The sequence below is a fragment of the Chelonia mydas genome, chromosome 4 (genome assembly GCF_015237465.2).
Source record: "Chelonia mydas isolate rCheMyd1 chromosome 4, rCheMyd1.pri.v2, whole genome shotgun sequence".
Taxonomy (NCBI): Eukaryota; Metazoa; Chordata; order Testudines; family Cheloniidae; genus Chelonia; species Chelonia mydas.
In genome coordinates, this window is record NC_057852.1 from 140550777 (window position 1) to 140578739 (window position 27963).

General features: G+C 62.1%; 1 protein-coding gene across 1 annotated transcript; it reads left to right on the forward strand.

Moving 5' to 3' along the window:
• The first annotated feature begins 2854 nt into the window (after nucleotides 1-2854).
• Nucleotides 2855-26973, forward strand: CPXM1 (carboxypeptidase X, M14 family member 1). The gene is made up of 14 exons (XM_037898467.2): nucleotides 2855-3143; nucleotides 5073-5180; nucleotides 9920-10029; nucleotides 10604-10743; nucleotides 10947-11031; nucleotides 12927-13077; nucleotides 14295-14383; nucleotides 14517-14640; nucleotides 15141-15337; nucleotides 16249-16428; nucleotides 17303-17600; nucleotides 18893-19032; nucleotides 21546-21648; nucleotides 24065-26973. The coding sequence occupies exons 1-14, from the start codon at nucleotides 2921-2923 to the stop codon at nucleotides 24325-24327; spliced, it is 2211 nt and encodes a 736-aa protein (XP_037754395.1). The 5' UTR covers nucleotides 2855-2920; the 3' UTR covers nucleotides 24328-26973.
• The last annotated feature ends 990 nt before the right edge of the window (nucleotides 26974-27963 follow it).

The window sequence follows — 27963 nt, forward strand, 5'->3', positions numbered from 1 at the left end:
AGCAGTCGTCATTTTCTGCCATCGGCGCTCGAGTTTCTAGCCCCTTTCTCCATCTGGCTCTGGGAGTTGGGAACCTCGGAGATGTGGGCGATGGGGAGGGAGGGGCTGTTGGGGCCAGCGTGCACACAGGAGAAGCTAGCGTGCAGTGATGGTGATTCACCAAATTCTCGACTCCTCGTCCTGTGGTGAGGGGAGGTGCTGTCCCACGGTCTCTCGTTGCAGCTGGGAGAGCTCCAGCCATGCCTTAGTGAGGGGATGGTGAGCACAGGGCAGTGGCTGGGCAGTGATGTCCTCAACACTGACAGCTGGACCGCAGAGCAGGGCCCAGGTGTGACTGGCTGGGTGGGCTGGACCAGAGACGACCTGCAAGAGTCCACAGGAGGGGAGCGAGGAGACGAGTTCTGGGGCTGAGTGTTGAAATCTCCGAGGATGGCCAGTCTGGGGTGTTTCCCAGCCATCCCTTCTATCCCTTCCCCTCCAGCCTGTCCCTGCCCTGCCTATTCCCCAGCCCAGGCTCCTCATCCCAGTCCCAGTCTCCCCTCCTGGGGTGTCTTTTGGGGTCCTATGATCCTGTCTGGCCCAGGAGTGTCGTGAGGTTATTCCCATCTCCCAGCCACTGCCGCGTTGTCAGTCATAGATACGAGCGCTTTGGGGGAGACCACCACGGACGTGTCTGCTCCGCTCTTCTCTGAACCCGCCCCAGTTTATCAACATCCTTCTTGATCACACCAGGGCCAAATACAGCAGGAAAATCACCTCTCGACTCCTACTCGAGATTCTTCCAGGTCATTGATAAACATGTTAAATAGCCTAGGGTCAAGAACCGATTCCTGGGGGACCCCACTGGAAATATAACACCGCCACACCATCACAATTCCCCATTTACTGTTACATTTTGAGACCTATCATAGAATCATAGAATATCAGAGTTGGAAGGGCCCTCGGTCAGCCAGCTTTTAGTCCATTTCATGTGTGCCATGGTAATTTTATATTGGTCTCGGTTTTTACTCAAAATGCCGTATGGTACCAAGTCAAACGCCTTACAACAGTCTAAGTGTATTACGCCAGTGCTGTTACCTTTATCAGCCAAACTCGGTACCTTTTTTTGATGCGATTACAAGTTAGTTTGACAGCATCTATTTTTCATAAACCCATGTTGACTGGCATTAACTCCATTACCCTCCTTTAATTCTTTATTAATCAAGTCCCATATCAGCTGCTCCATTATTTTGCCCAGAATCATTGTCAGGCTGACAGGCCTATAATTACTCTGGTCATCCCTTGTACGCTTTTTAAAAATTGGCATAACATTAGCTTTCATCCAGTCTTCTGAAACTTCCCCAGTGCTCCAAGACTTGATGAAAAGCAACATTAATGGTCCAGCAAGGTCCTCAGCCAGCTCTTTTAAAACTCTTGGACTTGTTGGTTTAACATGTCAGAATTTAGCAGCTGCTGTTTAATGTCCTCCAGAGATACTAGTGGAATAGAAAGAGTATTAACACCATATGATGAGACTGCCTCATCTGTTTTTTCCCCAAATACAGAACAGAAATATTTCTTGAGTACTTCTCCCTTTTCTGCATTAATGTTGATAGTTCTGCCATTTCCATCTAGTAATAGACCAATACCATTGTCAGGATTCTTTTTGTTCTTAATATATTTAAAGAACTTATTGTCCTTAACTCTGCTGGTCACAGATTTCTCCTTGTGTCCCTTGGCTTCCCTTATCAATGTTCTTCAGTTCCTAACTTCTGATTTATATTCATTACTATCAACTTTCCCTTTCTTCCACTAGTTTTATATATATATATTGCACTTCCCCTCTAAACCAGGCTGGCTTTTTAACCAGTTTTGATTTTGGCTTTTGGGGCATCCAGTAAGGTGTTCTTAAAAGATTGCCAATTTTCATTCACATTTTTCTGGAACCGAGACAGAGCCTGCCAGGCTGATTTCTGTCCTCAGTCACACTGGTGCAGGCTCCACTGAAGGTCCCATATTAATAGTGATACTTCACTGTCAGTGTTGCACAGCCTCAGAGGTGTGCCTGGGGCTTTGAGACACGTGCACCCCGTGGGGTTGAGGGCATATTGAGAGCCAGCAGGGTCCCCTCCCGCAGGACTTTCGTTCCAACACTGGTTTAGCACCTTCCATCCCAGAAGCCGAAAGCGCCTCCCAAGCACTAGCTGATTAACCCCCTCCTAGGACTAGGAGGCAGAGGAGGAAGGTTGCCCAGGGGCTTGGGCACAGGCCTGGGTGTCCCTGGTTCCTCTGCTACCGCCCCCTGGCGCGGCCTTGGGCAAGTCACATAGACTCAGGTCCTTAGGAGTATTGAGGGGCGTAAAGCCCATTGATCCAAAGTCTGTCTGGCCTCCGTTCCCGTCTGTCCAGTGCGGATAACAGCCCTGCCCTGCTGCCAGGCTCTGAGGAGGAGAAACGCTTTAATGAGTCGCTGTGGCAAGAGGGATCTTTGCGGAGGGGGAAGCCCCATTTTACAGACGAGGAAACTGAGGCTCAGAGCTGTGAAATGACTGGCCCAAAGCCATGGCGGGGGGCGGGGGCTGGCAGGGCCAGGTGGCAGGACTAGAAGGCAGGTCCCCTGGCATCTTTTCAGGGGGGGCAGCAAAGGCCCGTAGACTCCTGGCCAGAGCCAGCGCCTGATGCCAGTGGCCTAGGAATGGCTGTGGGGCCGGTCTCTGGCCTGTGCCATCCAGGGGGTCAGCCGCCGCCCCCGCCCCTCTCCAGCCGGGAGCCAGGCGCTTTTGGCGGGCCCCGCTACTCCGCGCAATGCGGTAGCTGTGTGGCGCCCGCCCGGGGGGCCGGGGGAGGGACCAGCCGCGGGGCGGGCAGAGCGCACGGAGCCGGAGCAGCGCGCCCCGCGCCCCTGTCCGCTGCGCCCCGCCTGGCCCCTGCGCCCCTCGCCATGCTGGCGCTGCCCCTGCTGCTCCTCCTGGCCCTCGCCCCCGCAGCCCGCCTGCCCGGCGCGCTCGGGGCCCCTGGCCCCGCCACCCTCCGGCCGGGCGGCGAGCGGGAGGTGACGGCGGCCCCCGCAGCGCCGAGCACCCCGGGGCAGCTGGAGGAGCCCGTCTCCAAGGGCGAGGGCAAGAGGCTGCGGCTGGCAGAGGAGAAGGCAGCGGGTGGTGAAGGTAGGGGCTGCAGCCCCCTGGCGCCGGGGGCTGGGCGCTTGGGGGAGGGGGATCAGAGGTGGGTCGGGTCCTTTCTGGTGTTTCCTCTTCCACGCTCCAGCCTTCTGCTGGGTGTGGTTGTGTCTCCCGTGGCCGTGTGGGGTCCGTGCACTGTGCGGTGCCCGTTCTCTGCTCTGGGGGTGGTGCGGGGGTCTGCGCTGCTGCGGTGCTTTGGGGGTCCTTGGCAGAGGTGCGCTCCGCTTGGCGTGGCTTCCCCGAGGGGCTCTCGGTGGCCGTGTTGGGGCATGGTGCGCCCTGGGGGCTCTGCTCGGTCCTGGCTTGCAGTGTGTTTTCTTTTCCCCGGGCGGGCGTCCTGTCCTGGGGGGTGCCAGGCATTCCTGATCGCAGAGCCTTCTGCCTGCCGCTTGCTTTCCTGTGGGCTTGCGGGCTGTGTTCTGTGGCCTGGCGGGTGCGCTCTGTCGGGTGTGTTGTGTGCGCTCTGTCGGGTGTGGTGTGTGGTGTTGGCCTGTGGTGTGTGCGCTCTGTCGGGTGTGGTGTGTGTGCTCTGTCGGGTGTGTTGTGTGGTGCCAGCTTGTTGTGTGTGCTCTGTGGGGTGTGGGGTGGGGCTGGTGTGTTGTGTGCTGGTTGTGTGGTGCTGGGGGCGGGAGATCTCTCACTGCACAGCATCCCCCAGGGGTGGCCAGCTTGGCACACCGGATGCTTCCCTCGCACGTCTTTGCAGTAACACACAAGCTGTGTGAAGTTGCTGAGTTGCAAACAGGCTGCTCCGAGCTGTGTCGGGGCTGGGGGCTCGCTCAGCTGCTGGGAACTGCGGGGGGGGCGGGGGATCCTTCCCCTGAGTCTCCCAGATCCCCTCACAGTATTTCTTCCCTTCGCTTTGCCTGCCGAGGGGACCGGTGGGCCGGGCTGCTCTCCCCTTGGCTCTCCCCCAAACGGCTCGCTGGGTGCCAGCTGGCCTGTTCCACGCTTCGCCAGCAGCTTTCTGCTGAGCAGTCGAAGCGGGAGGCCGTGACCGGCAGATCTTGGCCCTGGGTGACGGACAGGACGCCCCTGAGCCTGGTTGCTCCCAGGTCCCACCACCCGCAGCAAAGCCAGGCCCCTCGACTCCAGCGGGAGCTGGCTTTGGCTCAGGGGGTGGAGGAGCGACCATGGGCTCTCTGAGCCGGGGGCCCAGGGAGAGGAGTCGGGGAATGGAACAGTCTAGACCCATCCATGCACGCTAGCCCCAGCCCTCCCCTCCACTGCCAGGCTCCTCCGTGCCAGGCGGGGGGAACTACCAAGCTGGCTTTGAAGTCTGGGACCAGGGGAACCCCCAGGATCCAACAGCCCTGGCTGCCTCCCTGCTCTGCCACAAACTTACTGACAAACTCACTAGGGCGCCCGGGCACCAGCCGCCTTCATGAGACGGGGCCAAGCAGCTCCAGTCAGTGTCCCAGGCCCGGCACTGGTGGCCCCTCGTGGGCTCCTCTAGCTGCAGCTGCTGGAGCCGGAGCCACATTCTGGCCCGGCTGCAGCTGTGGGCTCCCAGCAGCCAGGACGTGCAGCACAGAGACGGCAGAGGAACTGCTTGGGGCACTGTCGGAGTCCCAGCGGACGGGACCCGCAGGGAGCGACCTCAGGGCCGCTCCCGCACAGCTGGGCCGCTTGCTCTCTGGGGTGGTGCTGGGGCTGAGCTCTGGGGCAGCAGGAAACACTGGTCCCCAGTTGTTCACGGCGGAGCCTCGATCTCTCGGGTTAGAGGGAGCAGCACAATCCTCACGGCCACCCTCCTCCACGGCAGGCCTGGCAGGCGGCAGTGCCCTGAATCGCAGCCCCCGTGTCCCCCGGCCCGGCTGCTCGGTCTGGAGCTCGCTGCTGCGCTGCCCGCTCCGGGCGCCCCCTCCCCGAAGAGGAGCGGGGTGACCATGTGTCTGGTTTGTCTTTCTCCAGCCAGGGGCACCGCAAAAAAATCTGTGCGGGTTAAAGTAGTAAAGAAAAAAGTCTTGAAGAAGAAACCCAAGGCTTCGGCCCAGGGAGCAGCCACCGAGCAGCAGCCACGTACGTACTTCCCCCGTCTCTGGTCACTGACCCGCAGCCCGGGTAACCCCCTCCGAGCCCCATGCCGCGCTCCCAGGCTGCAGAAAGCAATCCCGGCCGCTCCACACGGTTCCACTTGGCCAGCACCGCTCTCTTCTCCGGCTCCCGCGTGGCCATACGCACACACAGTCGAGGGCCTGCGTCCTATGCGGCACGTCGGTCCTACGCAGCAGAGACCCCGGAGTCCTGCGGCTCTGCCTGCCCCCGCCCCACCACTGCCGGCCTGTCCAAGGGAACCCTGGTGGGGTTGGGGCTGATACCAAATTCCATTGACTATCTGCTGCCCCCTGCCCCCGGTACATTGCCAGCACCCTGCCCCAGAGCCCGACGCTTACCTGCCTTGCAGAGATGGGCAGGGCCAGCGGGGGCTTGGAAGTGGTGTTGCCCCCTGCTCAGGTTTTCCCGGGAGTGTCCCTTGTCCTGGGAAGTCTGTCGGGGGGCTGCGTACACACGGCCGGCTGTCTCGGGAGCCGCCCGGATGGCCTAGTGGTTTTGTACCCTAACCCTAACGTTGTCTGGCTTGGGAGGCAGAAGACACTGCGATCGGTGTCAGCTCCTTCCTTCTCCCTGTGGGGCAGAGGTGACTTTCCATTGTGGGGGAGCGGGGCTGGATTCTTAATCCCCCCCACACCCCAGCAAACCTTGTCAGCAGCCCTGGGCATCCCCACGGGGACTGCCACGGGCTCACATACACGTGGAAACGTACCCACCCCCCTGCCCCGTGCACTGACAAACATCCTCATGCACGTGCCCCCCCATGTATCCCCCACTCACACACTGGCATGCGCACACGCCCCCACATGCCCACTCCCCCACAAGCTCCCGCATGCACATACAGCTACCCCCTGGGTGCCCCCGGGGCAGAGCCTCGGAACCTTTCCACAGAAGGAGCCAGCCTTCCCAGGGCCAGCCCGGGCTCCCGCGGGTTATTCTTGGAAAGCTGGTGCTGTTGTTTTTCCTCAGGCTTTTGAGGTTTCAGGCAGCACTGAGGAGCGTTTCCTGCCCAGCTGCAGTGCAGCTGGGTGGAGCGTTGGCAGGAGCCCGCTGCTCACTGGGACGGCCTCGTGAGGCAGGGCGCCCGCTCTCGCTAGCCCCTCAGGGGCTGTACTGGGGAGATTTCCAGGGAACGTCTAGTGTAGGGAGCAAAGCCTGGCCAGGAGCCTTTGGCAGCATCCCAGCAGGAGACGCCGCGTCTGGGGCCGGGCACGTCTGTGAGTGGCACAGAGCAAGAACTGCGTGGTTTCCTGCATCACCGCGGGAGCTGATCGCTAGCATGGGGCTGGAGGACATTCCTCCGCAGGGTGCGGTGGGGAGCCAGTGTCCCTGGGCTGTGGGGATTGTGCTTCCCTGGGAACCAGCCAGAGAGATGGGCAGGTTTGGGAGGAGAGTGGGGCACTGGAGGAGACAAGGGGTCTCTGGGCTGTTCTGCCTGGCAGGAAGGGGGTACTGGGGGTTGCCAGGTTTTCGACTTGAATGCGCGGTCGAAAAGAGATGCTGGCAGCTCCGATCAGCACCGCTGACCAGACCGTTAAAAGTCCAGTAGGTGGCACAGCGGGGCTAAGGCAGGTTCCCTGACTGCCCTGGCTCCGTGTGGCTCCCGGAAGCAGCGGCATGGCCCCTCTCCGACTCCTAGATGTAGGGGCAGCCAGGGAGCTCCGCACACTGCTCCCACCCCAAGTGCTAGCTCTGCAGCTCCCATTGGCCAGGAAACGCAGCCAATGAGAGCTGTGGGGGTGGCGCCCGCAAATGGGACAGCATGCAGAGCCTCCTGGCCATGTCTCTGCGTAGGAGCCAGACGGAGGACATGCTGCTGCTTCCGGGAGCTGCTTGAGGTAAGCACTGCCCAGAGCCTGCACCCCAAACCCTCTCCCGAACCCCAACCCTCTGCCCCAGCCCTGATCCCCCTCCCACCTCTGAACCCCTCGGTCCCAGCCCGGAGCCCCCTCCTGCACCCTAAACCCCTCATCCCCGGCCCTACCCCAGAGCCCACACCCCCAGCTGATGCTCTCACCCCCTCCCGCACCCCTGCCCCAGCCCAGTGAAAATGAGCGAGTGAGTGAGGGTGGGGGAGAGCGAGCGACAGAGGGAGGGGGGATGGAGTGAGTGGGGGCAGAGCCATGGGGAGGCGCTGCCACCCCCTCCCTGCCCTAGGCTGCCCAGAGACGCCAGGGCGCTGGTGGGTGCCCCTGGGCTGGGTGCTGAGGGCAGGAGCTCCTGGCATCCATGTGGCCTAGTGGCCGTTACTGACCTCGCTCGTATCCAAAATGATGGGCTCAGCCAGGTGCTGTCCCTGCCTTGGCGGCTCCAAAGCCTTGGTCCGGAGGACGCGGGGGGGCTGCTTCCAAGCAGCAGGAGTCGCACTGGGAGCGGCGTGACTGGTCCCCAGGGGGGTTTCAGCTCCACGAAAGCACTCGGGGGCCGGGCAGAGCCGAGCCACGTCCCTGGGCCCTGCCGCTCTCGAAGCTCAGGGAGGGTCCGTGGGTATGAGGCAGGGAACCAGCCTGCGTCCCTGGCAGGGGAGCTGAACCGCAGGGCGGGCTCGCTCTGTAGGTGTGCGAGCGTGGCCGGGGAGCAGAGAAGATGAGATTGTGGCCCCTGCGGAGAGGGGGCCATGGCTGGGAGGAAGAGGAAGCCGAAGGCTTGGCCACAGGCTGCTGGGACTCCAGCTCGGGCATTCCCGGGAGAAGGGGGGCTCGGGGGCCGGGGCGGGTTGCAGAGGCTGGAGGGAGGCTGCCCGCCCCGCAGCGGGTCGGAGAAGCTCAGTTCCCTGGGCTCACCCCTGCGTCTCCACACGTGCCCAGGGCGGCAGGGTGCTGGGCCTGGGCAGGGCAGCCCCAGGGGGGCATTGGCCCTGCCACAGCTGCGGGGGAGGGAGGGTGTATGACCCCGCTGGGCAAAGACCTCGTGAGAGCCACTCGCAGCCTGTGGCTGGCCCGGCGCGGCTCTCCCATTGCGGGGCCTGCTGGCTCCCCTGCTTGGGCTGCAGCGCTAGTGGGAAGGTGGAGGGGTTTGTGTCCGAGTCACCCTGCGGGATCCCCTCTCTTCCCAGCATCTCCAAGGCACCCTCAGTGAGTCTGGGTGCCAGGGGAGTTCCCAGGACTTCACCTTTTGCCCCCCTGCCCCCTGACCAGAGGGGGCGCCGCAGAGCAGTTACCTGCCTTCCCCGCAGGGCCAAGCCCAGCCTGCAGCGTGAGGTTCCACAGGGGAACAGCTGCGACCGGCCTGGCCCCATCCCCCGCACAGACCCCCTGGGATCGCGCCAGCCGTGGCGGGATGTGATGCGTCTTTGACTCATGCTCACAGGCTGTGGTTGTGGTTTCAGCAGCCCCTGTCGTTCTCTGGTATCCGCTGGCCTGATCTCCGGCAGCACTGGTGCCTCCAGCCGCGTGTTCGGGCTCCAGGCTGGAGCTGAGCGCGCTGCCTGGGGGAGGGAGCGGGGAAGTGTGCAGAGCTAGACACCACCGGGAGCTGGCTCTGGGTCCTCGCCGGGGGAGAACTGAAACAGGCTGGCCTGGCGGCTGTGTGCAGCCCCCCGTATGCAGGGGATCCCCTCGGACTTTGTGCACGGTGTAACGATAAATAGTCCCCGTTCCTAGCCTAACACGCTGCTCTGGGTGCTGCAAACAGCTGTGCCCGCACTCCACCCAGCCGTGAAGTGCTGCAGCCACCTCTGGGGCGGGGGAGCACAGCCGCGGTTTAATAGGCAGAGTAACCCTGCAGCAATGCAGGCCAGGCAGCAAGGAGGAATGCCGGATGCGGTTTAAACTGCTGGGGGAATCTCAGGAGAGCTGAATGTAACCGGCCAGGCTGGAATTGGCTGGAACGCTGGTGTTAGCCCTGAATCGCTGGCGACAGCCCGTGATCCGGGCGTTTCAGTGTGTCCCTGCGAGGCCGGCTCCGGTTCTGAAGCCGCTCTTCTCTGGCTCTGGGGGTAGATGCGTGAGACCCTGGGCTGCTGCTGATGTTGGCACTGTCTATGCTGCCTGCAGCCTCTGGCTCAGCCAAGACGTGAGGTCTCCAAGCGAGCAGTCCAGCGCCCCGTAGCAGCAGGCTGGGCCCTGGGCTCTGTATCGGCCCAGAGGAAGAGCTCATCAAACACGCAGAAACCGAGTAAAGGGAAATAGGAGGAAATACTTCACTCTCTCAGGCTGCGGGGTGACCCCCATCACTTAGCACTTACCCCGAGACCCACGACGGCACTGGAGAATAGGCCGCAGGGGATACCCTTACCACCCGGGTCTAGGGGCCAGCACAAGGACAGGGAGCTAGGAGTCCGGAGCTCTGCCCGGCAGCCATGTCTGGGGGAGTTTTCAGTCAGTGCCGGGTGTGGGCTCTGGAGATTAAAGGCTCTGAGCAGCGTTCACTGAGGCCCGGGTGCTGCGAAGTGCAGAGGCGGCAGGGTCCAGCCAGATTTGGTACTGGCTGTCACCCAGACCATGGCACCCTGGACATCACATCCCACTCGGCATCAGCCAATGAGAGAAGGAGAGAGATCGTCCCCGACACCCCAGGGTGCCCAGCTTGCTGGTCTGCCCCCAGGTGGGATCTCCCCATTGTTCAGGGGATGGGATTCCAGAGGGGAGCAGCTCCTGGCCCGGACTCCCTCTCCTCCTTGGAGTTGCACCAAGGATGCCTTTGGCCCCTCTGGCTTTTCTTTAACCTGACTTTGTCTTTCCTTTACCCCTTCGGCCTCCCACCAGAATGTCCCCCCCTGGGGCTGGAGTCTCTGAGGGTGTCGGACTTCCAGCTACGAGCCTCCAGCATCAAACGCTATGGACTGGGTGCCCACCGGGGACGCCTCAATATACAGGTGTGCTGTGCCGTGCGCTGGGGGGGACCTTTCATTCAGAGCGAGGCCTCTCCCAGCCCACATGGCAGTTACCTGGCCACCAGCTGGGCTTCGTCTCCCTCCAGGGGCTCTGGGGTGCCATCCTGACAGCTCCAAAGGGGACGGCTCCTGGCTGACAGGCTGCAGCCCCAGCCTCCTCACCTAACGCCCCCACAGCAGGGTCACCCCATCCGGCCCCCGCACTAACCTCTTCACTACGCCGTCTTCCATTGGAGGGCGAGACACCTCCTGCAGCAGCTGGTTAAAGAGGGTCCTACCGAGCATTGCCCCCCCCAGTAGGGGGCGCTGCCATAAGGTACCCGAAATGTACATAACGACACGGCAGCCCACGGCGCCTTTCCATTCCGTTTTTGCGGCGGGGGGGCGTTATCTGTTCACAGTGGCGCTCGCTATCTGTCAGGCGCTCTCCAAACACTCGGGAGGGACAGTCCCTGCCGCAAGGCGTCCAGCTCCCTGGGGTGCTGGCACGGGTACTCCCAGCACACATCTTCGGGTACTCCCACCGCTCTCTCTGTCCCTCCCCTCCCTGCCACAGTCCGGGATTCACGACGGTGACTTCTACGACGGAGGCTGGTGTGCTGGCCACGAGGACCGGGACCAGTGGCTGGAGATCGATGCCCGGCGGCCGACCCGCTTCACCGGCGTCATCACGCAGGGGCTGAACTCCATCTGGACGTAAGCGAGTGCAGGGGAGGAGAGAGCGCAGGGTGATGGATCCGTGGCCCCAGCCACTGGCTGGGTCAGCGAGCCCATTATCGTGGTATCTAGGCTCTGGGATGGCTCTTGTGGGGCTATTGGGGAAGGGGGCCAGGGTCCCTCTAAACCCCTCAGTGCTGGTGACTCTGATCCTACTGCTCATTTTCTCTCTCCCCACGTAGGTACGACTGGGTGACCTCCTACAAAGTCCAGTTCAGTAACGACACGCACGCCTGGCAGCCAAGCCGGAACGGGACGGAGGAGGCGGTGAGTGGGAGCGCTGGCGCCGAACCCTGCATGGGGTGGCCCAGCCCTGGGGCATCGCGGGGACGGGAGGCTGGTGGGTCAGGCGGCCAGGGCGACGGGCCAGCACCGAGGCGGATGGGCTCTTTTACAGCCGGTGGTTGTGGGTGGCAGGGCCTGCCTGGGCCTCGAGGACTTAGGGACAGAGGTGCGGGGTCAGATCCTCCAGATTTCGCTGAGCGATGCGCAGCCCCCCACGGCAGGGGCTGGGCACTGGGCGCTTTAAGGCACCTTTGCTGCCCTGGAGCCTGGGGTCAGGCTGTGCCAGCCCAGACCCCCAGCCTGAGGGCGCCTCTCGCTCACGTCAGGGGCCTTTCCCCCAGCAGCAGGAGCCACGACAGCCCCCGAATGGGACCAGACCCCTCCCTGCTCCCCGCAGCCCTCTCCCGGTGCCAGCCAGTCCGTGGAGGGTTAATAGAGCTGTGTGGGCTGGACTGGCTTTGTAGCACATCCTCTGCCGGGGGGGCCCCCCCCACCCCCGCGCCCCAGCATCAGCTGGGCTCCATCCTCCCCCCAAAGAGCTTCTGTATGCGTGGGGGGATGGCCAGAGCCCCAGGCAGCTCAGCTTCCCCTGGCCGCCCCCAGCCAGCGGGCAAAATCCCGGTGCTGGAGGGGGGTGTGTGCGTCCACATGTGTAAATAAATTAGTGCAGTGCGTGTGTGTGTGTGTGTGTGTGTGTAAATAAGTGCAGTGTGTGTGTAAATAAATTAGTGCAGAGTGTGTGGGTGAATACATGCTGTGTGCATGTGTAAATAAGTGCGGCGTGTACGAATGCGTGCTCTGTGTGTGTATTTGTGTAAATCAGTGCAGTGTGTGTGTAGATAAATCAGTGCAGTGTGTGTGTGTGTCCGCGCTATAGAATTAGCTCTGCTCTGACCTCTCCCTGCCCCTCCTGCCGACTCTTTTGGGAAAGAAATGAGTTCATAAACAGGCAGAAAGCGATCAGCCTGAGGGGGGAGGGGAGGAACCGGCAGCTCCCAGCCCCCTCGGCACCGGGGGAGAGGCGGGTCCAGCCTGGCTCCTCCGGACAGGGAGCCTGGGCCCGCTGGGGAGGGCAGGGGGGGTGGGCTAGTGGCCGGGCGGTGGGTGGGTCTCTGTGGAGGGAGTCCCACACGGCACTCTGCGTCTCTCTCCCTGGGGAGCTCTGAGCTGGCACGGGCCCCAGCGGGCGCCTAGAGTCCCGTTGTCCCGGGGCAGAGCAGCTGTTGGTTTCCCTGGGGTTTGGCACGTCCCTGTGGCACAAGCCTGGGTCTGGGAGCCTTCCTCCCTGGTGCCAGGTTCCAGCCTCACGCGGGCAGCTCAGGTCTGTTTCCCATCACGGGTTGAATGGGAGCCAGGGGGACCAGGCGGGGGCTGGGTCGGACGTAACCCTTTGGGTTCTGATCCCGGGCCCGCTGAGCTGCCAACTGGGCAATGCGGACACTGGACCCAGCCGCTGCTTCTCCAGTGCCAGGAGACACGGGGCGGCTCTCGCTGCCTGGCAATCCAAAAGCCCCAGCTCCCAGAGTCCCGGGAGCCTGGGAGAATCTCGGCTTGTGTTTGAAGGAGGACTCACCATCCCCGCCCCGGGCGGAGGGCTGGGCGTGTGGCCTGAAAAGCGCCCTGGGCAATGGTGGCAGTAGGCCGCAAGGCTGCTCTGCTCAGAGCTGGGACGCGGGTGGGAGGTCAGTGTCTCCAAGGGCAGGGGGCAGCATGGGGGAGCCCTGCTCCTGCTGCTGGGGGCGTGCAGGGCTGCAGGCCCCGGGCCTGGCACGCCAGCCCCGTCACCTCCCCCAGAAGGACGAGTATTTATAGCAGGGATAAGAATGAGCCTCGCAAGCAACCGAAGGCCGGTGCCGTGTCCGTCTGTCTGTCTCTAGGTGTTCCTGGGGAACAAGGACCCCGAGACGCCCGTGCTCAATGCACTCCCCACCCCGGTGGTGGCACGCTACATCCGCATCAACCCCCAGACCTGGTTTGAGAACGGCACCATCTGCCTGAGGGCGGAGATCCTGGGCTGCCCCTTGCCAGGTAGGACGCGCTGCTGGCATGGGCTTGTCCCTGCGCTCCCCCTCCGAGGGGCCGTCTGGCCAGGCCTGGCCGTCTTCCCCTTCGTTCTCGTGTGGCATCGAGCCGGGGCCCTTCGCTCTCAGTCCCTCCTGCCTGTCTCCTCCGCAGCCCTCTGTCGTGCTAGCAGCCCCAGGTCCCCGGGCGGGGCTGGGACTGCGAGCACAAGCCCCGAATGGTCTGGGACTTGGCTGTCCGAGAAATGCCTCTCACGCAACAGCCCTGCCTGGTCGTGCACAGCAACACAGGAACTGCTGGGCCAGATGAGACCCGCCGTCCTTTTAACCCAGGCTCTGGTAGTGGCCTGTACCAGCTGCTTGAGAGAGTCCCTGAGTGATGGGATAACCTGCCGATGGCAACGTTCCCTCCTGACCACACAGGAGCTATCGGCCAGGCCAAGCCCTGAAGCATGAACATTTCTGTCCCTGCCGGGGGGCTTGGGTATTTTTTAAGTATTCACTGGTATAATTCTGGGTCGTCTTGTTCTCCTGGAGGTGCTGGCCATGCCCTGTAGTTCAGGGCGAGCTTTGCACTCAAAGCAGGGATATAGCCTCTCTGTTATGTAGGGGAAGGACTGTGTATCCCCCACGCCGGGCAGCCCAGGCCCTGAGCCCAGCACGCACGGCCTGAGGTGTTACACATGGATCCGTGAATTCAGGTGTGAACAAAAATTAATTCTGCAAATGGGCCCTTTAAGAAACGCAGCCCACGGCATCAGACAAGTTTTGTCCTGTTGACATCAGCTCAGGTATTGGCTGTTTACACACAGAGCGGCTGAGAGGTGGATCTGGAGCAAGGGATCGATTCGTACCCAACTTCTTAGGCTGACTGGTCATTTTTTGCCGTTATTCGCCGTATGGGGGAGTTTCTCCGTCAGCAGCGGCTGCAGAATCTTCGTTAGCAATGCTCGGGGAGAACTGCCCTCTTTCCCAAACGGCGGCCGCCTCCCCTCGTTCTAAACGGGCCACAAGCCGACCTCAGCGAAGGGCCTTCTCAGGCCGGAAAGAGGCCGTGGGCTGCCCTTGGCCAAGGTGGCTGCTGCGTTCATCCAGCTGCTGAGGGCAGCCTCGCCTGGCCCCGGCTGGGGAGAATGGGGGCCGGCAGCCTGCGAGCGAACCCGGGAGCGCTTGGTGCCAAGGCCTGGCGCTGGCCCCGAATTTCACGCCCATCTCTCCCTGCAGACCCCAACAACATCTACTCCTGGGAGAACGACCCGGTGCCGACCGACAAGCTGGACTTCAGGCACCACAACTACAAGGAGATGAGAAAGGTACGTTCCCTTCGCTCCCGGCCTCCCGTCCCTCGCGGTTTCCGCCCCGGCAGGGAAGGCAGGCACGCGTCCGACAGCTGCCTCCCGCCAGCCCCTGGCAGGAGAAGCTAGCCGTGCCCCTTGCCCTTCACAGCTGATGAAGAAGGTGAACGAGGAGTGCCCCAACATCACCCGGGTCTACAGCATCGGCAAGAGCTACCTGGGCCTGAAGATGTACGTGATGGAGATCTCGGACAACCCCGGGCAGCACGAGCTGGGTGAGTCCCCACAGCACGGGGCAGAGAGGGGAGACGCCGCCGGCACCACTTCCCGGGCGCACCCCTGGCGCTGGCAGACGGAGAGCGGGAGCTCGGTTTGCTGCCCCTCGTGCCACGCGCAGAGAGTCCCATTTTGGTCGGGGGGACGTCCATCTACACCTCTGCTCTGCTGCCCCCACGAGGCTGCCTGGCTGAACTCCACCCTGAGCCGGGGCGCCCCTCTGAGTCTGCCCCCAGGCGCCACCCCCCCAGAGCCAGGGTGCCCGCTGGGTCTGCCCCCAGACGCCCCCCAGAGCCTCAGGCGCAGACAGCCCTGGTCCCCAGCTGGCCCAGCACGGGGCTGTTCCTGGGGCCAGTCTCTGCTTCGCTTCCCCCGGGAGCCTGGCACGCGGGGGCATTTCCCCGGGGAGTGGGCGGGGGTTGGCCGCGCTCTCAGCCTGTTGCCCGGCGGGCGGGCGGGCAGCGGGCTCCGTGGGCAGCTGGCTGCGTGTCGCCGGCAGGGGAGCCGGAGTTCCGCTACGTGGCGGGGATGCACGGGAACGAGGTGCTGGGCCGCGAGCTCCTGCTCAATCTGATGCAGTACCTGTGCGGCGAGTTCACCCGGGGCAACCCCCGCGTCGTCCGGCTGGTGAGCGAGACCCGCATCCACCTGCTGCCCTCCATGAACCCCGACGGCTACGAGACCGCCTACAAGCTGGTAGGGCCCGCGCCGCGGGGAGGGTAGCTGCGGGCCGGGCGTCGCCGCGGCTGGGCCCGGGGGGACCCATGGGCATCGCCTCACCGCCACTCAGAGACCCCTGCGGACGCGGGGCGGCCCCACTGACGGGCTCAGGGGAACCGGCAAGGTGCGACAGCCGCACCGGGCACCGGCCGGGTTGGCTCCGAGAGGGGTGACCTGGGAATCCCGGCCTGGCGGAGCGGCTGGGTCCCTCTCTGCACCCCGCTGATGCAGGGCCGGGAGGGTGCTGAATGCCCGCACCCTCCGCTCCCGTGAAGCCAGCAGGAGGCGCTCTCAGCGCGCCCGGACGGCAGTGTTCAGTGCTGCTGGCAGGTGCTGGTACGGCAGAGGCCTGGCCCAGGCGGGAACGCGGCAGGCTCTCGGGAGGTCTCCCGGAGCGAGGCAGCTGAGCTGCATGTGCCTGCAGGGGCCCGGCGGGGAGCAGGGAGTGGGCCTGGGGCTGGCACCGGGGGCCCAGGCCAGAGGGCCCTGGCGGGCTCTAGGGGGACGGCCACACGAACGGTGCTAGGGGCTGGCCGTGGAGAGCCTCGGCTGCGGGCAGGGAGGGCGATGGGGATCCCGGGGCATTGGCCTCGTCGCGCGCTCTCCCAACGCAGACGCACAGGGAGGACGGGATGGGGGGCAGACGATGAGGAGTGAGGAGGCCGGAAGGGGGTGCGAGGGCCCCTCTGGCCGGTGTGGGCTGGGCTGTCCGGGAGGGAGGGAGGCAGACGGGTGGGGGGGAAGGGCCATGGGAGGCCAGGGGATGTCACGGTGGCCCAGCCATTATTGGGGGTCTCTGATCTGTGGGGGGCTCTGAGCCCCACCTGCTCTGAATGCGCCCTGGAGAGTGGGAGCCCTGTGCTCCTGCCGTCCCTCCCTCCACGCAGGGCTCGGAGCTGGCGGGCTGGGCCATGGGCCGCTGGACCTACGAAGGCATCGACCTCAACCACAACTTCGCCGACCTCAACACGGCCCTGTGGGACGCCGAAGACAATGAGCTGGTTCCTCACAAGTTCCCCAACCACTATCTCCCCATCCCGGAGTACTACACCTTCGCCAACGCCACGGTGAGCCCCGCCGGCCCCACGGTGCGGGACGGGGCCACGGGGGGAACGGGGAACCAGCGTGGGGGTGGGGGTGGTGCGGGGGACATGGGGGGTGCTGTAGCGGGCAGGGGGTGCTGTAGGGGGCAGGGGACGCTGTGGGTGCTGTGGGTTGCGGGGACAGGGTGATGTGGGAACGGGGGAGCTGTGGGACATGGCGGTGCTGTGGGGTGCAGGGGGTGCTGTGGGGTGCGGGGACATGGGGGCGCTGTGGGGTGCAGGGGGTGCTGTGGGGTGCGGGGACAGGGCGCTGTGGGACATGGGGGCGCTGTGGGGTACAGGGAGCGCTGTGGGGTGCGGAGATTGGGTGGTGCGGGGACAAGGGGAGGTGTGGGACATACGGGATGCTCTGGGGTGCGGGAGGCAGGGGGTGCTTTGGGGTGTGGGGGACGTAGGGGAGATGTGGGGTGCAGGGGTGGATGGGGCGGGGAGATCTGGGGATTCTCCTTGGTGTAAGGCAAAGAGTGGGGGGCGGGGGCTGGGGTGACCGATGGGAACCAGGGTCTTCTGGGCCTGCTGCCCAGCGGGTCTCACATGCAAGCAGTGGGAGTGGGACAATGCAGGCCCCGAGGGGGAGCCAGGGGTTCATGCCAGGGGCCTGCAGACACCATGGCCACCCTGCATTGCCCTTCCCCTCCTGCAGCCCTTCACCCCAGGGCGAAGCGGGTGCGAGATGCTGCCCGGGCGGAACGGCAGCACCTCGCACGGGAGCCAGTCCTAGCCGAGGGCCTGCGAGCCAGGCCGCATGCTTCACGCTCCATCCCTGACCTCAGCGCCCGGGGGCACTTGTCCCCACGCTGCCCGCAGCGCTCTGAGGCCGAGGCCCGTCCCTGCCCAGGTGGCCCCGGAGACCCGTGCCGTCATCGACTGGATGCAGAAGTACCCCTTCGTGCTGAGCGCCAACCTGCACGGGGGCGAGCTGGTGGTGACCTACCCCTACGACATGACCCGCACCTACTGGAAGGCCCAGGAGCTGACGCCCACGCCCGACGACGCCGTCTTCCGCTGGCTCGCCACCGTCTATGCCTCCACCAACCTGGCCATGGTGGACGACGAGCGCCGCCCCTGCCACTACGAGGACTTCGCCAGGGAGGGCAACATCATCAACGGCGCCAACTGGCACACGGTGCCGGGAAGTAGGTGGCCCCGCTCCAGGGCCCGAGCGGGAAGGGCTGTTCGACCCCCTGGGGCAGGGAGGTCCTGGCAGCCCACGTGCCCTGCGCTGGACAGGGCGTGGGGTCTCTGTGTTGGAGCCCCGTCATGTCCCGAGGCCCCCGTGCTGGGAGTGATCCCGGCTGTGCCCGTTCCTAAACGTGGGCGCTGCCCGGGGCACCGGCGGGCGCTAGGGAGTGGGGAGGGCCTCCCTGTGTTTGGGAACGGAGCTCCTTGGCTCAGGATGCAGACAGGCCTTGCCCAACGGCCCTCCGGCCAGACCGGGCTGAAAGCTTCTGCCCCTGCGTCCATCGCTCAGGAGTGACCCTGCAGCAGGGCCTGTCGCTGCCCCGGGACCCTACAATAACAAACCAGCGCCCAGGGCCTGTCGCTGCCCCGGGACCCTACAATAACAAACCAGCGCCCAGGGCCTGTCGCTGCCCCGTGACCCTACAATAACAAACCAGCGCCCAGGGCCTGTCGCTGCCGCGTGACCCTACAATAACAAACCAGCGCCCAGGGCCTGTCGCTGACGAGTGACCCTACAATAACAAACCAGCGCCCAGGGCCTGTCGCTGCCCCGTGACCCTACAATAACAAACCAGCGCCCAGGGCCTGTCGCTGCCGCGTGACCCTACAATAACAAACCAGCGCCCAGAGCCTGTCGCTGACGAGTGACCCTACAATAACAAACCAGCGCGCAGGGCCTGTCGCTGCCCTGTGACCCTACAATAACAAACCAGCGCGCAGGGCCTGTCGCTGCCCTGTGACCCTACAATAACAAACCAGCGCGCAGGGCCTGTCGCTGCCCTGTGACCCTACAATAACAAACCAGCGCGCAGGGCCTGTCGCTGCCCTGTGACCCTACAATAACAAACCAGCGCGCAGGGCCTGTCGCTGCCCTGTGACCCTAAAATAACAAACCAGCGCCCAGGGCCTGTCGCTGCCCCATGGCCCTACAATAACAAACCAGCGCCCAGGGCCTGTCGCTGACGAGTGACCCTACAATAACAAACCAGCGCCCAGGGCCTGTCGCTGCCCCGTGACCCTACAATAACAAACCAGCGCCCAGGGCCTGTCGCTGCCCCGTGACCCTACAATAACAAACCAGCGCCCAGAGCCTGTCGCTGCCGCGTGACCCTACAATAACAAACCAGCGGGCAGGGCCCAACCTCCTGCTGTGTTTACCATTCCAAGTGCAGGCTGCCGTAAGGAGATCAGCTCCCGTCTCTGGCGTGGCACCAGATCGCCCCCCTGTGCTTGTCTCCCTGTGCAGGTATGAACGACTTCAGCTACCTGCACACGAACTGCTTTGAGGTCACTGTAGAGCTGTCCTGCGACAAATTCCCGCACGAGTCCGAGCTGCCCAGGGAGTGGGAGAACAACAAGGAGTCCCTGCTGGTCTTCATGGAGCAGGTGCGTGTCCAGGCCTAAGGGCGGCGCTCCGGGGCCAGGGCAGACCCGGAGCCTTGCCTGGCTCTTGGACGTGGGTATCTAGGGCAGCGCCTCCTGGAGCTTCTCCGCAGAGGTCACGTGGCCCTGTGGGAGCTGGGCAAGGCCTCAGGAGCGGCTGCTCCTGCCAAGGCAGGTTCTGGCTGGTGTTGGTACCGGCGCTGAACCCGTCACGGCGCCAAGGCTGGAGAGAGACAGCACAGGACTTAGCCACCTGGGAGGGAGGGAGACACAGTGGTTAGAGCATGGAACTGGGTGTCACTCAGGACAAAACCCAATCCCCTACCCCTTGAGCTAAAGGGGAATCACCATTAGCTGATAGCAGTGTAGGGGCAATGACACACAGAGTAATTCTGAATCCAGGCAGTAGAGCACACAGTGCCCAGGGCTTGATAACAGTTTTTTAAAGGCTAGTCAGAAGATCATGGAAGATAAAGATGTGAGAGACGTTAGCAATTAGCTCCCAGAGTCCCCAGACGCAGGGCACAGCAGATATTAATGACATCACAGGGCTATACACGGGGGTCCATCCCTTCCAGAGGCGGGGCAGCCCCAGAAGCATGGCGGTTCGGTTTGTAGCTGAAATGCACTCTGGACAGAGCTACAAAAATACCATCCCGGGCCCTGCCACCAGCAGCTCTGGGTTCCTGCGGCAGATGTGATCAGAGTAACGAGGAACGGCATAAAGCAGCTGGGACGGGCAAGCCCCCTCCCGACCATGCCAAACAGCCTTGGCAGTGCCTTCAGGGGAGCATGAAGAGACAGTGGGCAGAGCACCCGGCCATGCCAAGCACTGCGCGGCAGGGGCTGCTGGGAGGACAGAGCTAAGAAGGGAAGAATGGGGTTGGGTTAAAGGCCAAGACCCCTGGGCTGTATTCCCTGCCGTGCTGCAGCCTTGGGGTCTGCTCTCCTACCCCCTTGCACCTGGTATAGCACCCGCACCTGGGCAACGCAGGAGAACAGACATCCGTGGTACCTCCTGCTTTATTTATAACACACACAAAAATCCCAAATTCTGCAAATGGTCGTAACTGATCTACAGGGCCATTTGTCTCCATTGCATCGCCCCGCCTGCCGGGCTCTGGCAAACAGCTCCTCTCTCCAGCCCAGAGTCCTGCTTTCAGGATAGAAATTAAGTCTCTAGCCACTACAGTGGTGCGAAAAGGTCTTATCCGTTTGCCGCCTGTCAATTACATTGAGGCCAGGGGGCTCCCAAACAATAAATAGTGATATCTGGCTTCTGGGGAGTCAGCGGGGGGAGCGACGCCTTCCTAAGGGAGTTTCGACCTTGTCTACACTGGGACTTTCACCCCCCGCCCATGCAGCAGCCTGCGTGCACTGCCGAGTGTAGACGCTATTGTACTGGTGCAGTGTGATTTGCACCTGTGCAGTGTAGCCTCGTTCAAACTACACCAGTGGCTCAAATCCCAGGGTAGACGAGGCCTGACACCTTCCCCGCGTCCCCAGATTCACGGAGCACACGTTGGACGTACACACGCCCAGTAAACCAGCAGCTGCTGGTGGCTGCGGAGGTCACCGTGGTGCAATGATCCCCGCGGGGGCTAGCGGGTAATTGGGGCTAGCTCTCCGTGCCAGCTCGGGCCCTTGAGCAGCGTGTGCCAGGCAGGCAGGGGTCCCAGCCTTGGCTCTTCTCTCCCAAGTGTGGGCAGCCCACACATTTCACACCCTTCTCCTACAGGGGCTTGTACAGGCCATGTAACGAGGCGGCTTGTTAATCTCTGGGCTCTCAGCAGCTGATGCCCCCGGGGCTCAGCGCTGGGCACCTCCGAGAACGGCAAAGGGTAGGGAGTCCTAGGGCAGCGAGGGTGGCCAGCAGCTGAAGGCACCGTTCTCTGGGGAGAGACTGCAAACTCGCCTGTCTAGCTGGGCTCCACGCACACGGACAGGAGAGCCGCTGGGTGACGACTGAAACAGCCACCGTAGCTGTTACGAGAGGCTGTGTGGAGCTGTGGGGTGAGCTCAGGATGCCTGGGTTCTAACCCTGTCTCTGCCACTGGGTCACGGCATGGCCTTGGGCGAACTGCACCTCCTCCGGAACCGGGGGATGCTGACGCTGAGCTATCTCCCCGGGGTTCGTCCGTGAGAGCGGTGTGACTGGATGAGGGGGAAACCCCTGGGAGGAGGGGAGGTGTTGGGGCCTCCTGGGGCGATGAGCAGCGATGGAGCAAAGGGAGATCCAGGATCCCTGCCAGGGCATTCGGCTGCGGGACAGCCGCCGGAGCCCAGGGGCACAAACCCCAGCACTCTGGATGTTTAACCCAGGACAGGACAAACTGCAGGGAGCCGCCCAGCAGATGGCATGTGGACGGTGATGCCCCATAACCCCGGGCTGGGGGGCAGGCTCGCGCTCCCCGCTGTACCGAGGGGGCCCAGGGAGGGGCAGTGCCTTGTGGACCGTGTGCTCTGTTGGCCCCGGGAGCCCCCTCTGAAGTGTGCTCTGTCCTGTGTTTGCCCAGGTCCGCCGGGGCATTAAAGGGGTCGTTCGGGACAAGGACACCGAGCAGGGCATTGCGGACGCCATCGTTTCTGTGGACGGCATCAACCACGACGTCAGAACAGGTATTGCAGGCACCACAGGACGATCGCCCCGGCCTGTTAGTCCCAGTGACGCCCCTCGCGCTGCGGCCGGCGCAGAATACGGCGCCTGGCCTGCCAGGGCTGCGGGGGCAGAGGGACATGGGGCGGTGGGGCGCTGCCACCCCAGCTGTATGTCACTGGGAGACCAGTGAGCCGGGCAGTGCTAGCCTCTACTGGACAGCTGTGGGGAGACATTCGGGGAGCAGGTCCGGGGAGGTGGGTCCATGGGGGGGGGGGGGCGGGTCCATAGCCTGCATTAGGGGAGCAGCCCCGGCGGGGTCTGGGTCCATAGCCCGCATTAAGGGAGCGGCCCCGGGAGCAGGCGTCTGCATAACCTGCGCTCGCACAAGGTGGCACTCTAGCCCGTCTAGTGGCCGGACCAGCCAGCGGTCTGCGGGTGAAGTCCTCACTCCATGGAATCAGTGGCAAAGCTCCCCTGACTTCAGTGGGGCCAGGGATTCCTGCTCCGAGTGTGCTGCTGGCTTTGAGCTGGCGGAGCTGGGTCGAGGCTCATGCCTTCAGAGACGAGGTCCTGGGGTCAGTCCCACTGATGACCCACCCAGGGATGTCCCTGTGATGGGTTCGGTCTCAGAGACCCTCTTGGGACTGTCACCTGACGTGCTGGAATAATCTCTGAGCCAGTTTTCCCTGCCAGCTTGGGACTCCAGAACCCTGCCTTGTTGAGCCAGACGCACTAGCCTGCTGCAACCCAGACCCAGCTCTGGTCCACGCCCCCAAAGCTGCAGACTTTAACCAAAAACTGCTCAGCAGGTCACCTGTCTCCAGGACCCAGACACCCAGTTCCCAGTGGGATCCAAACCCCAAATACATCCATTTTATAAAGCTTATACGTGGTAAACTCATAAATTGTCCACCCTCTAACACTGATAGAGAGATATACACAGCTGTTTGCTCCCCCAGGTATTAATCACTTACTCTGGGTTCATTAGTAAACAAAAGTGATTTTATTAAGTATAAAAAGTGGGATTTATGTGGTTTCAAGTAATAACCGACAGAACAAAGTAAATTACCAAGCAAAATAAATCAAAACACGCAAGTCTAAGCCTAATACATTTAAGAAACTGAATACAGGTAAATCTCACCCACAGAGATGTTCCAATCAGCTTCTTTCACAGGCTAAAAGAAAAGGAGGACTTGTGGCAGCTTAGAGACTAACATGAGCATGAGCTCAAATAAATTTGTTAGTCTCTAAGGTGCCACAAGTCCTCCTTTTCTATTTGCGGATACAGACTAACACGGCTGCTACTCTGAAACCTTTCACAGGCTAGACTCCTTCCTAGTCTGGGCCCAATCCTTTCCCCTGGTACAGCCCTTGTTAGTTCCAGCTCATGTGGTAACTAGGGGATTTCTCGTGACTGTCGCCCCCTTTGTTCTGTTCCACCCCCCTTTTATACTTTGGCATAAGGCAGGAATCCTTTGTCTTTCTCGGGGTTCCCAGCTTTCCTTCTAAATGGAGAACCACCAGGTTTAAGATGGATTCCAGTATCATGTGACATGTTCACATGTCCGTGAGACTTCATTACTCACTGGCTGGCACCCCCCCATATACAGGAAGGCTTACAAGTAAACAGAGCCATTTACAACCAATTGTTCTAGTTAATAGGAGCCATCAAGATCCTAAGCCACCATTAATGGCCCACACTTTGCATAATTACAATAGGACTTCAGAGTAATACTTCATATTTCTAGCTTCAGATACAAGAATGATACATACCTACAAATAGGATGACCACACTTAGTAGATTATAAGCTTTGTAATAGGTTTCAGTGTGGTAGCCATGTTAGTCTGTATCAGCAAAAACGTGGAGTCCTTGTGGCACCTTACAGACGAACAAATTTATTTGGGCAGAAGAGACTTTTTGTATGAAGCATGTTCCAGTTACATCATATTTACACTTACAAACATATTTCCATAAAACCTATGGAGTGCAGTGTCACAGTCCCGATGAACTAAATCGGTGTGGGGAGCTCAGCCCAGGGGGAATGGGGGATGGCCATGGCCAGTGTCGGACGGACCTAGAGCCCCAGGGTGGGAAGAAGCTGGGGGGGTGGGCTCTGGGTGGATATAAATAGCGGGAATGGGGTGAAATCAGGGAAAGGGAGATGGATGCTGACAATCATGGACCGGCCCCAGCAGTGGGAGCTGCGCCATGGGACCAGTCACCCCAGCCCCCTCTGCAGCCCCGGACAGCACTCGGGGGAGCAGCGCGGCGTTGGCCCTGGGGAGGGCAGGGCCAAGGCCTTGTCTACACAGGGCTGCTAGTCGCTGAGATGGCCCCTCTGCAGGCTAGGGCTCAGCAGAGACAGGCCCTAGCAGACCCAGCCCTGACCCGGCTGACCCCCAGCCCTCCCCCGGCCTTATTGTCACCCCCTGCAGCTTTCGACGGCGATTACTGGCGCCTGCTGAACCCGGGCGAGTATGAAGTCACCGCCGCTGCCGAAGGCTACCACCCCGTCACCAGGACGTGCCGCGTCTCCTACGAGGACAACCCCACCCTCTGCGACTTCCAGCTCACCAAGACGCCCAAGCAGCGGCTGCGCGAGATCCTGGCCAGGGGGGGCAAGATCCCCAAGGACCTGATCCTGCGGCTCCGGCAGCTGCGGCTCCGCAAGCTGAGGGCCCAGCGGCAGGCCCAGTGAACGGGGGGGGGATGAGGGGACTGTGTGGGGGCGCAGAAGAGGGATGTGCTCTGTTCGGCTCGCGCTCCCTCCCCCACGCTCTCTAGTCTAGCGGCTTCTTGCTCCTCTGTGTTGTTTCGCTTCTGAGCTCTGGGTCTGACTCATGCACGTGACTCTGTAGCGGGGTGTGACTGCCGGCCCAGGGAGAACGTGGTCCTGGGGGAACCAAACGCCCACCTTCCTGCCGCCGCGCTGGCTTTGACGGGGAAAGGCGGGCACGTCACTTAGCAGTGTCCTCGTGGGGCCTGCCCCTTCGCACCCCCTGCCCTGCCCTGCCCGCAGCGCTTGGCTCTGTTTCTTGGCATTCCAGCCCAAGACCCTGCTGCTGAGCACCCGGCTGCTCTCAGTTCAGGGGGAGGGGTGCCTGGGCGGGGTAAGAAGGCAGCGGAAATCAGTGGCACAAACAAAGCTGCAGGCGTGTTCCCTCGGGCAAAGGCAGAGGACAGACACCCTGGACGGGATTTGCCAGCAGAAGAGGACTTTGTAACACCTCAAAGAGCAGCTTTCCCCCAGGATGGTCTCAGCACGGCTGCTGTCATCTTAGCCAGACCAGGGAGACCCCTGTTTAGTGGGTCGAGCCGTTGCCTAAGGATCATGCAGGTCCCGGTCCAGCCACCCAATAGAGGCATCTGCCGACTGGTTCGGTTCCGCTCTGCCTGGCCACCGCTTGGCAAATCCCCCAGGAGGAACCCTCCGGTGACGGCTACCTGGAGGCAGCAGTAACCACAAGGCATTTGGACAGCAGGCCCCGGGGCGTGCAGAAGGAAGGGGAAGGAATGTGAGCTAGTCCTGTGAGCTGGGTTGAGGCTGAGGGCCATGGCTCTCCTCTCCCGACTGCCAGGGGCAAGGAAGGGTCTTGTCCTCTCTCAGCCTGCATGTGGTGAGGTCAGAAGAGGGGGAAATCACCCGAGGGAGTTCAATCAGCTGTACTGGCTTAATTTAAACCAGTTAATCCGTTTCTTTGGGGGATTACTGACACCTGGGTGGCAGTTGCTGGGCTAACAAAGCAAGTGGCTCGGTAGTTGAGGGGATAGACGGCTGCGTGGATATATACGCTGTTAGCCGACAAAGCGTTCTGTTATGCAGTGTAAGGGAGGAATAACACACGTAGTGAAAGGGGAATGGACTGGGGTGTGTTTGTGGTCGAGATCAAGAAACAGGCCAGGCAGTGCGGCATACTGGGTAGCAAGGGAGGCTCCCTGTGACGATCCCCAAGAGCAGCGTTTGGCCCCTGAAATGCCCGAAGTGGTGTCTATGCGAGTCTCCCGGAGCGTGAGCAGGCAGCTGCCACGGATTCCTCGAAACATGCAGAGAGTCTGCATCTGAGACTACAGGGCGGGCCCTAAAAATAGCTCCTGGCACACAATGGGCATGACACAAGCAGGACTTCGATTGCCTGGCACAGGCTCTGGCTGGGCAGGAATCCAGGGCAAACATACATCAGTCAGTCAGTACCAACCATGGCAAGGTGTGCGCTGGCTGGACTCCCAGATCCCTTGGGTGCAGTCCGGGATAACCTTGTTCCTCCCCATTGGTAATGACAGCACAGTTCCCAAGGACTCTCGAGACTGTTTTCTTCCCTGTAGATAGCCAGCACCTGCTAGTTTGGCGTGCCATCGTCTGACTTCACCGGACCACGGGAGACATCTGGGGGAGCCAATTCCTGGCCAGAGGGGTGGCAGCCTCATTGAAACCACCGCCTTTGGCATCAATTGTCCCCCCGTTGGCAGTCTCCTCAGGGCCAACACAAGAGATACCAGCAGCCTTCTCAGCTGCGAGGCCCCCCTCCAGGGCAGGGCAGAAGCACGTTAAGGGGACACAGGTCAGGATTTCGTATTCGCTCCAGTTTTCCCCGGGCATTACAATTAAAAGGCTGATACTAAAGGGCTAGCTGGCACCTCGTACGAGCCACGAACCAGATCCTAGGCAGAGATGATTCCACTTGGTGCAGCAAATGGTTCCTGTAGCTTCCTTTCCCCTCGGCCTCCGTTGTCAGGGGAATGCGGTTCCGCCCCACGGCGACTCCAGGGATGACTTCGGCCTCAGATCTTTGTTCTCCTAGAACCCCAGGTGAAGTCACACTCCTCTGCATGAGATGTCACAATTGTTTCCTTGGCAATGGCGTGTGAGGTCACAGCCAGCGGCTGTGACTGTGCCAAACAGACGGGCTCCCAGCGTCCGCCGCATCCGCCAGGAGCTATGGGTGGGTCTCAGCCCCACTCTGGGTCAGGGCCCCAGCGAACAGAGGAGAGTGTCCAGGGACAGCCGCTGCCGAGGGCGTGCAAGCGTTATTCAGAGCTTCCAGCTCATCTGCGTCTTTTCAGACAGCCCAAGGGAGGCTGCAACATCCCTGTGTGCGAGCCCAGGGCTAGTGGGTGCTTCGTTCTGCAGGCGGGACCTGGCTGGAACCTGGCGTGTAAATAGCATTGGAGCAATGGCTCGCGGCTCCGACCTAACAGGGGCGGCGAGAAAGGGACCACTGCTCGGGTTTGCACTCAGACTGGGCATGAGCAGCTGATGAGTTACAGAGACAGTGCTGGCATTCGGTGTCCTTGCGAGGCAAGTGACATCCTCAGGAGCAATAAACCTTTGCTGTTTTACCTTCCAGAGCGAGTGGGCAGTGGGTTATTTTCTCTTCATTTATTACATTATTAATTCAGCGGGGGGCAGAGCCTGGGTGTGTGCAAAGCCCCTTGCATGGGCCGCTCACGGCAGGGCGGGGGCCTGGAACAGGGGCACGGGGCAGCCCTGTGGGGCGGGGAACGGGCAGGGGTGGGTGTGATGAAGCGGGACTGTTCTTAATGTTTCCTCTGAATAGTGTGGGGGTGCCTCAGTTTCCCCTATGCAGTTCTTAAGGATCTAGGTGGTGGGGTAAGGGTGTATGATCATTGCAGAGCCCTAGAGGGCAGGTGTGTGCAGGAGTCTGGACACAGAGAATGGCCGACACCCTGTTTCCTGGCACCTGATGGCCTGGGCCCTTCCCCCCTGCAAGGTGAGAGCTAAAGGGTTGGAGAACAAAGGAATCCGGTGACCTCCTGGCCCGGGACAGGGACAAAGGCCAGAGGAGGAGGGGCTGGAGAGAGTTTCAGTTTTGGGGCTGGCTGGGACATGGAGTGAAGGGCAGACGGGGTTGTCTGGCTCACTGCCCCCCAAAATGGACCCAGCTGAGGGGTCCTGTTCTCTGCACCTACAAGCTCTGGTTTAGACCATGTTCCTGTCGTCTAATAAACCTTCTGTGTTACTGGCTGGCTGAGAGTCCCGTCTGACTGCGGAGTTGGGGGGCAGGACCCTCTGGCTTCCCCAGGACCCCGCCTGGGCGGACTGGCTGTGGGAAGCGCAGGGAGGGGCAGAGGAGGCTGGAGGCTCCGAGGTCAGGCCCAGGAAGGTGGAAGCTGTGTGAGCTGTGTGTCCTGCAGACAGGCTGCTCCCCGAGAGGAGCCTGCCCCAGAGTCCGGCCTGGCTCGGCAGGGAGCCGTTCCAGGGCCTCGCCCGGGGACCCGGGACGGGGGTCACCCCACGGGCACCCTCCCTGCCCCCGCCGGGTGACTGACATCTTTGGTGAGTAGGCCACGCCCCTGGTTTTCGGCCCCGCCCACC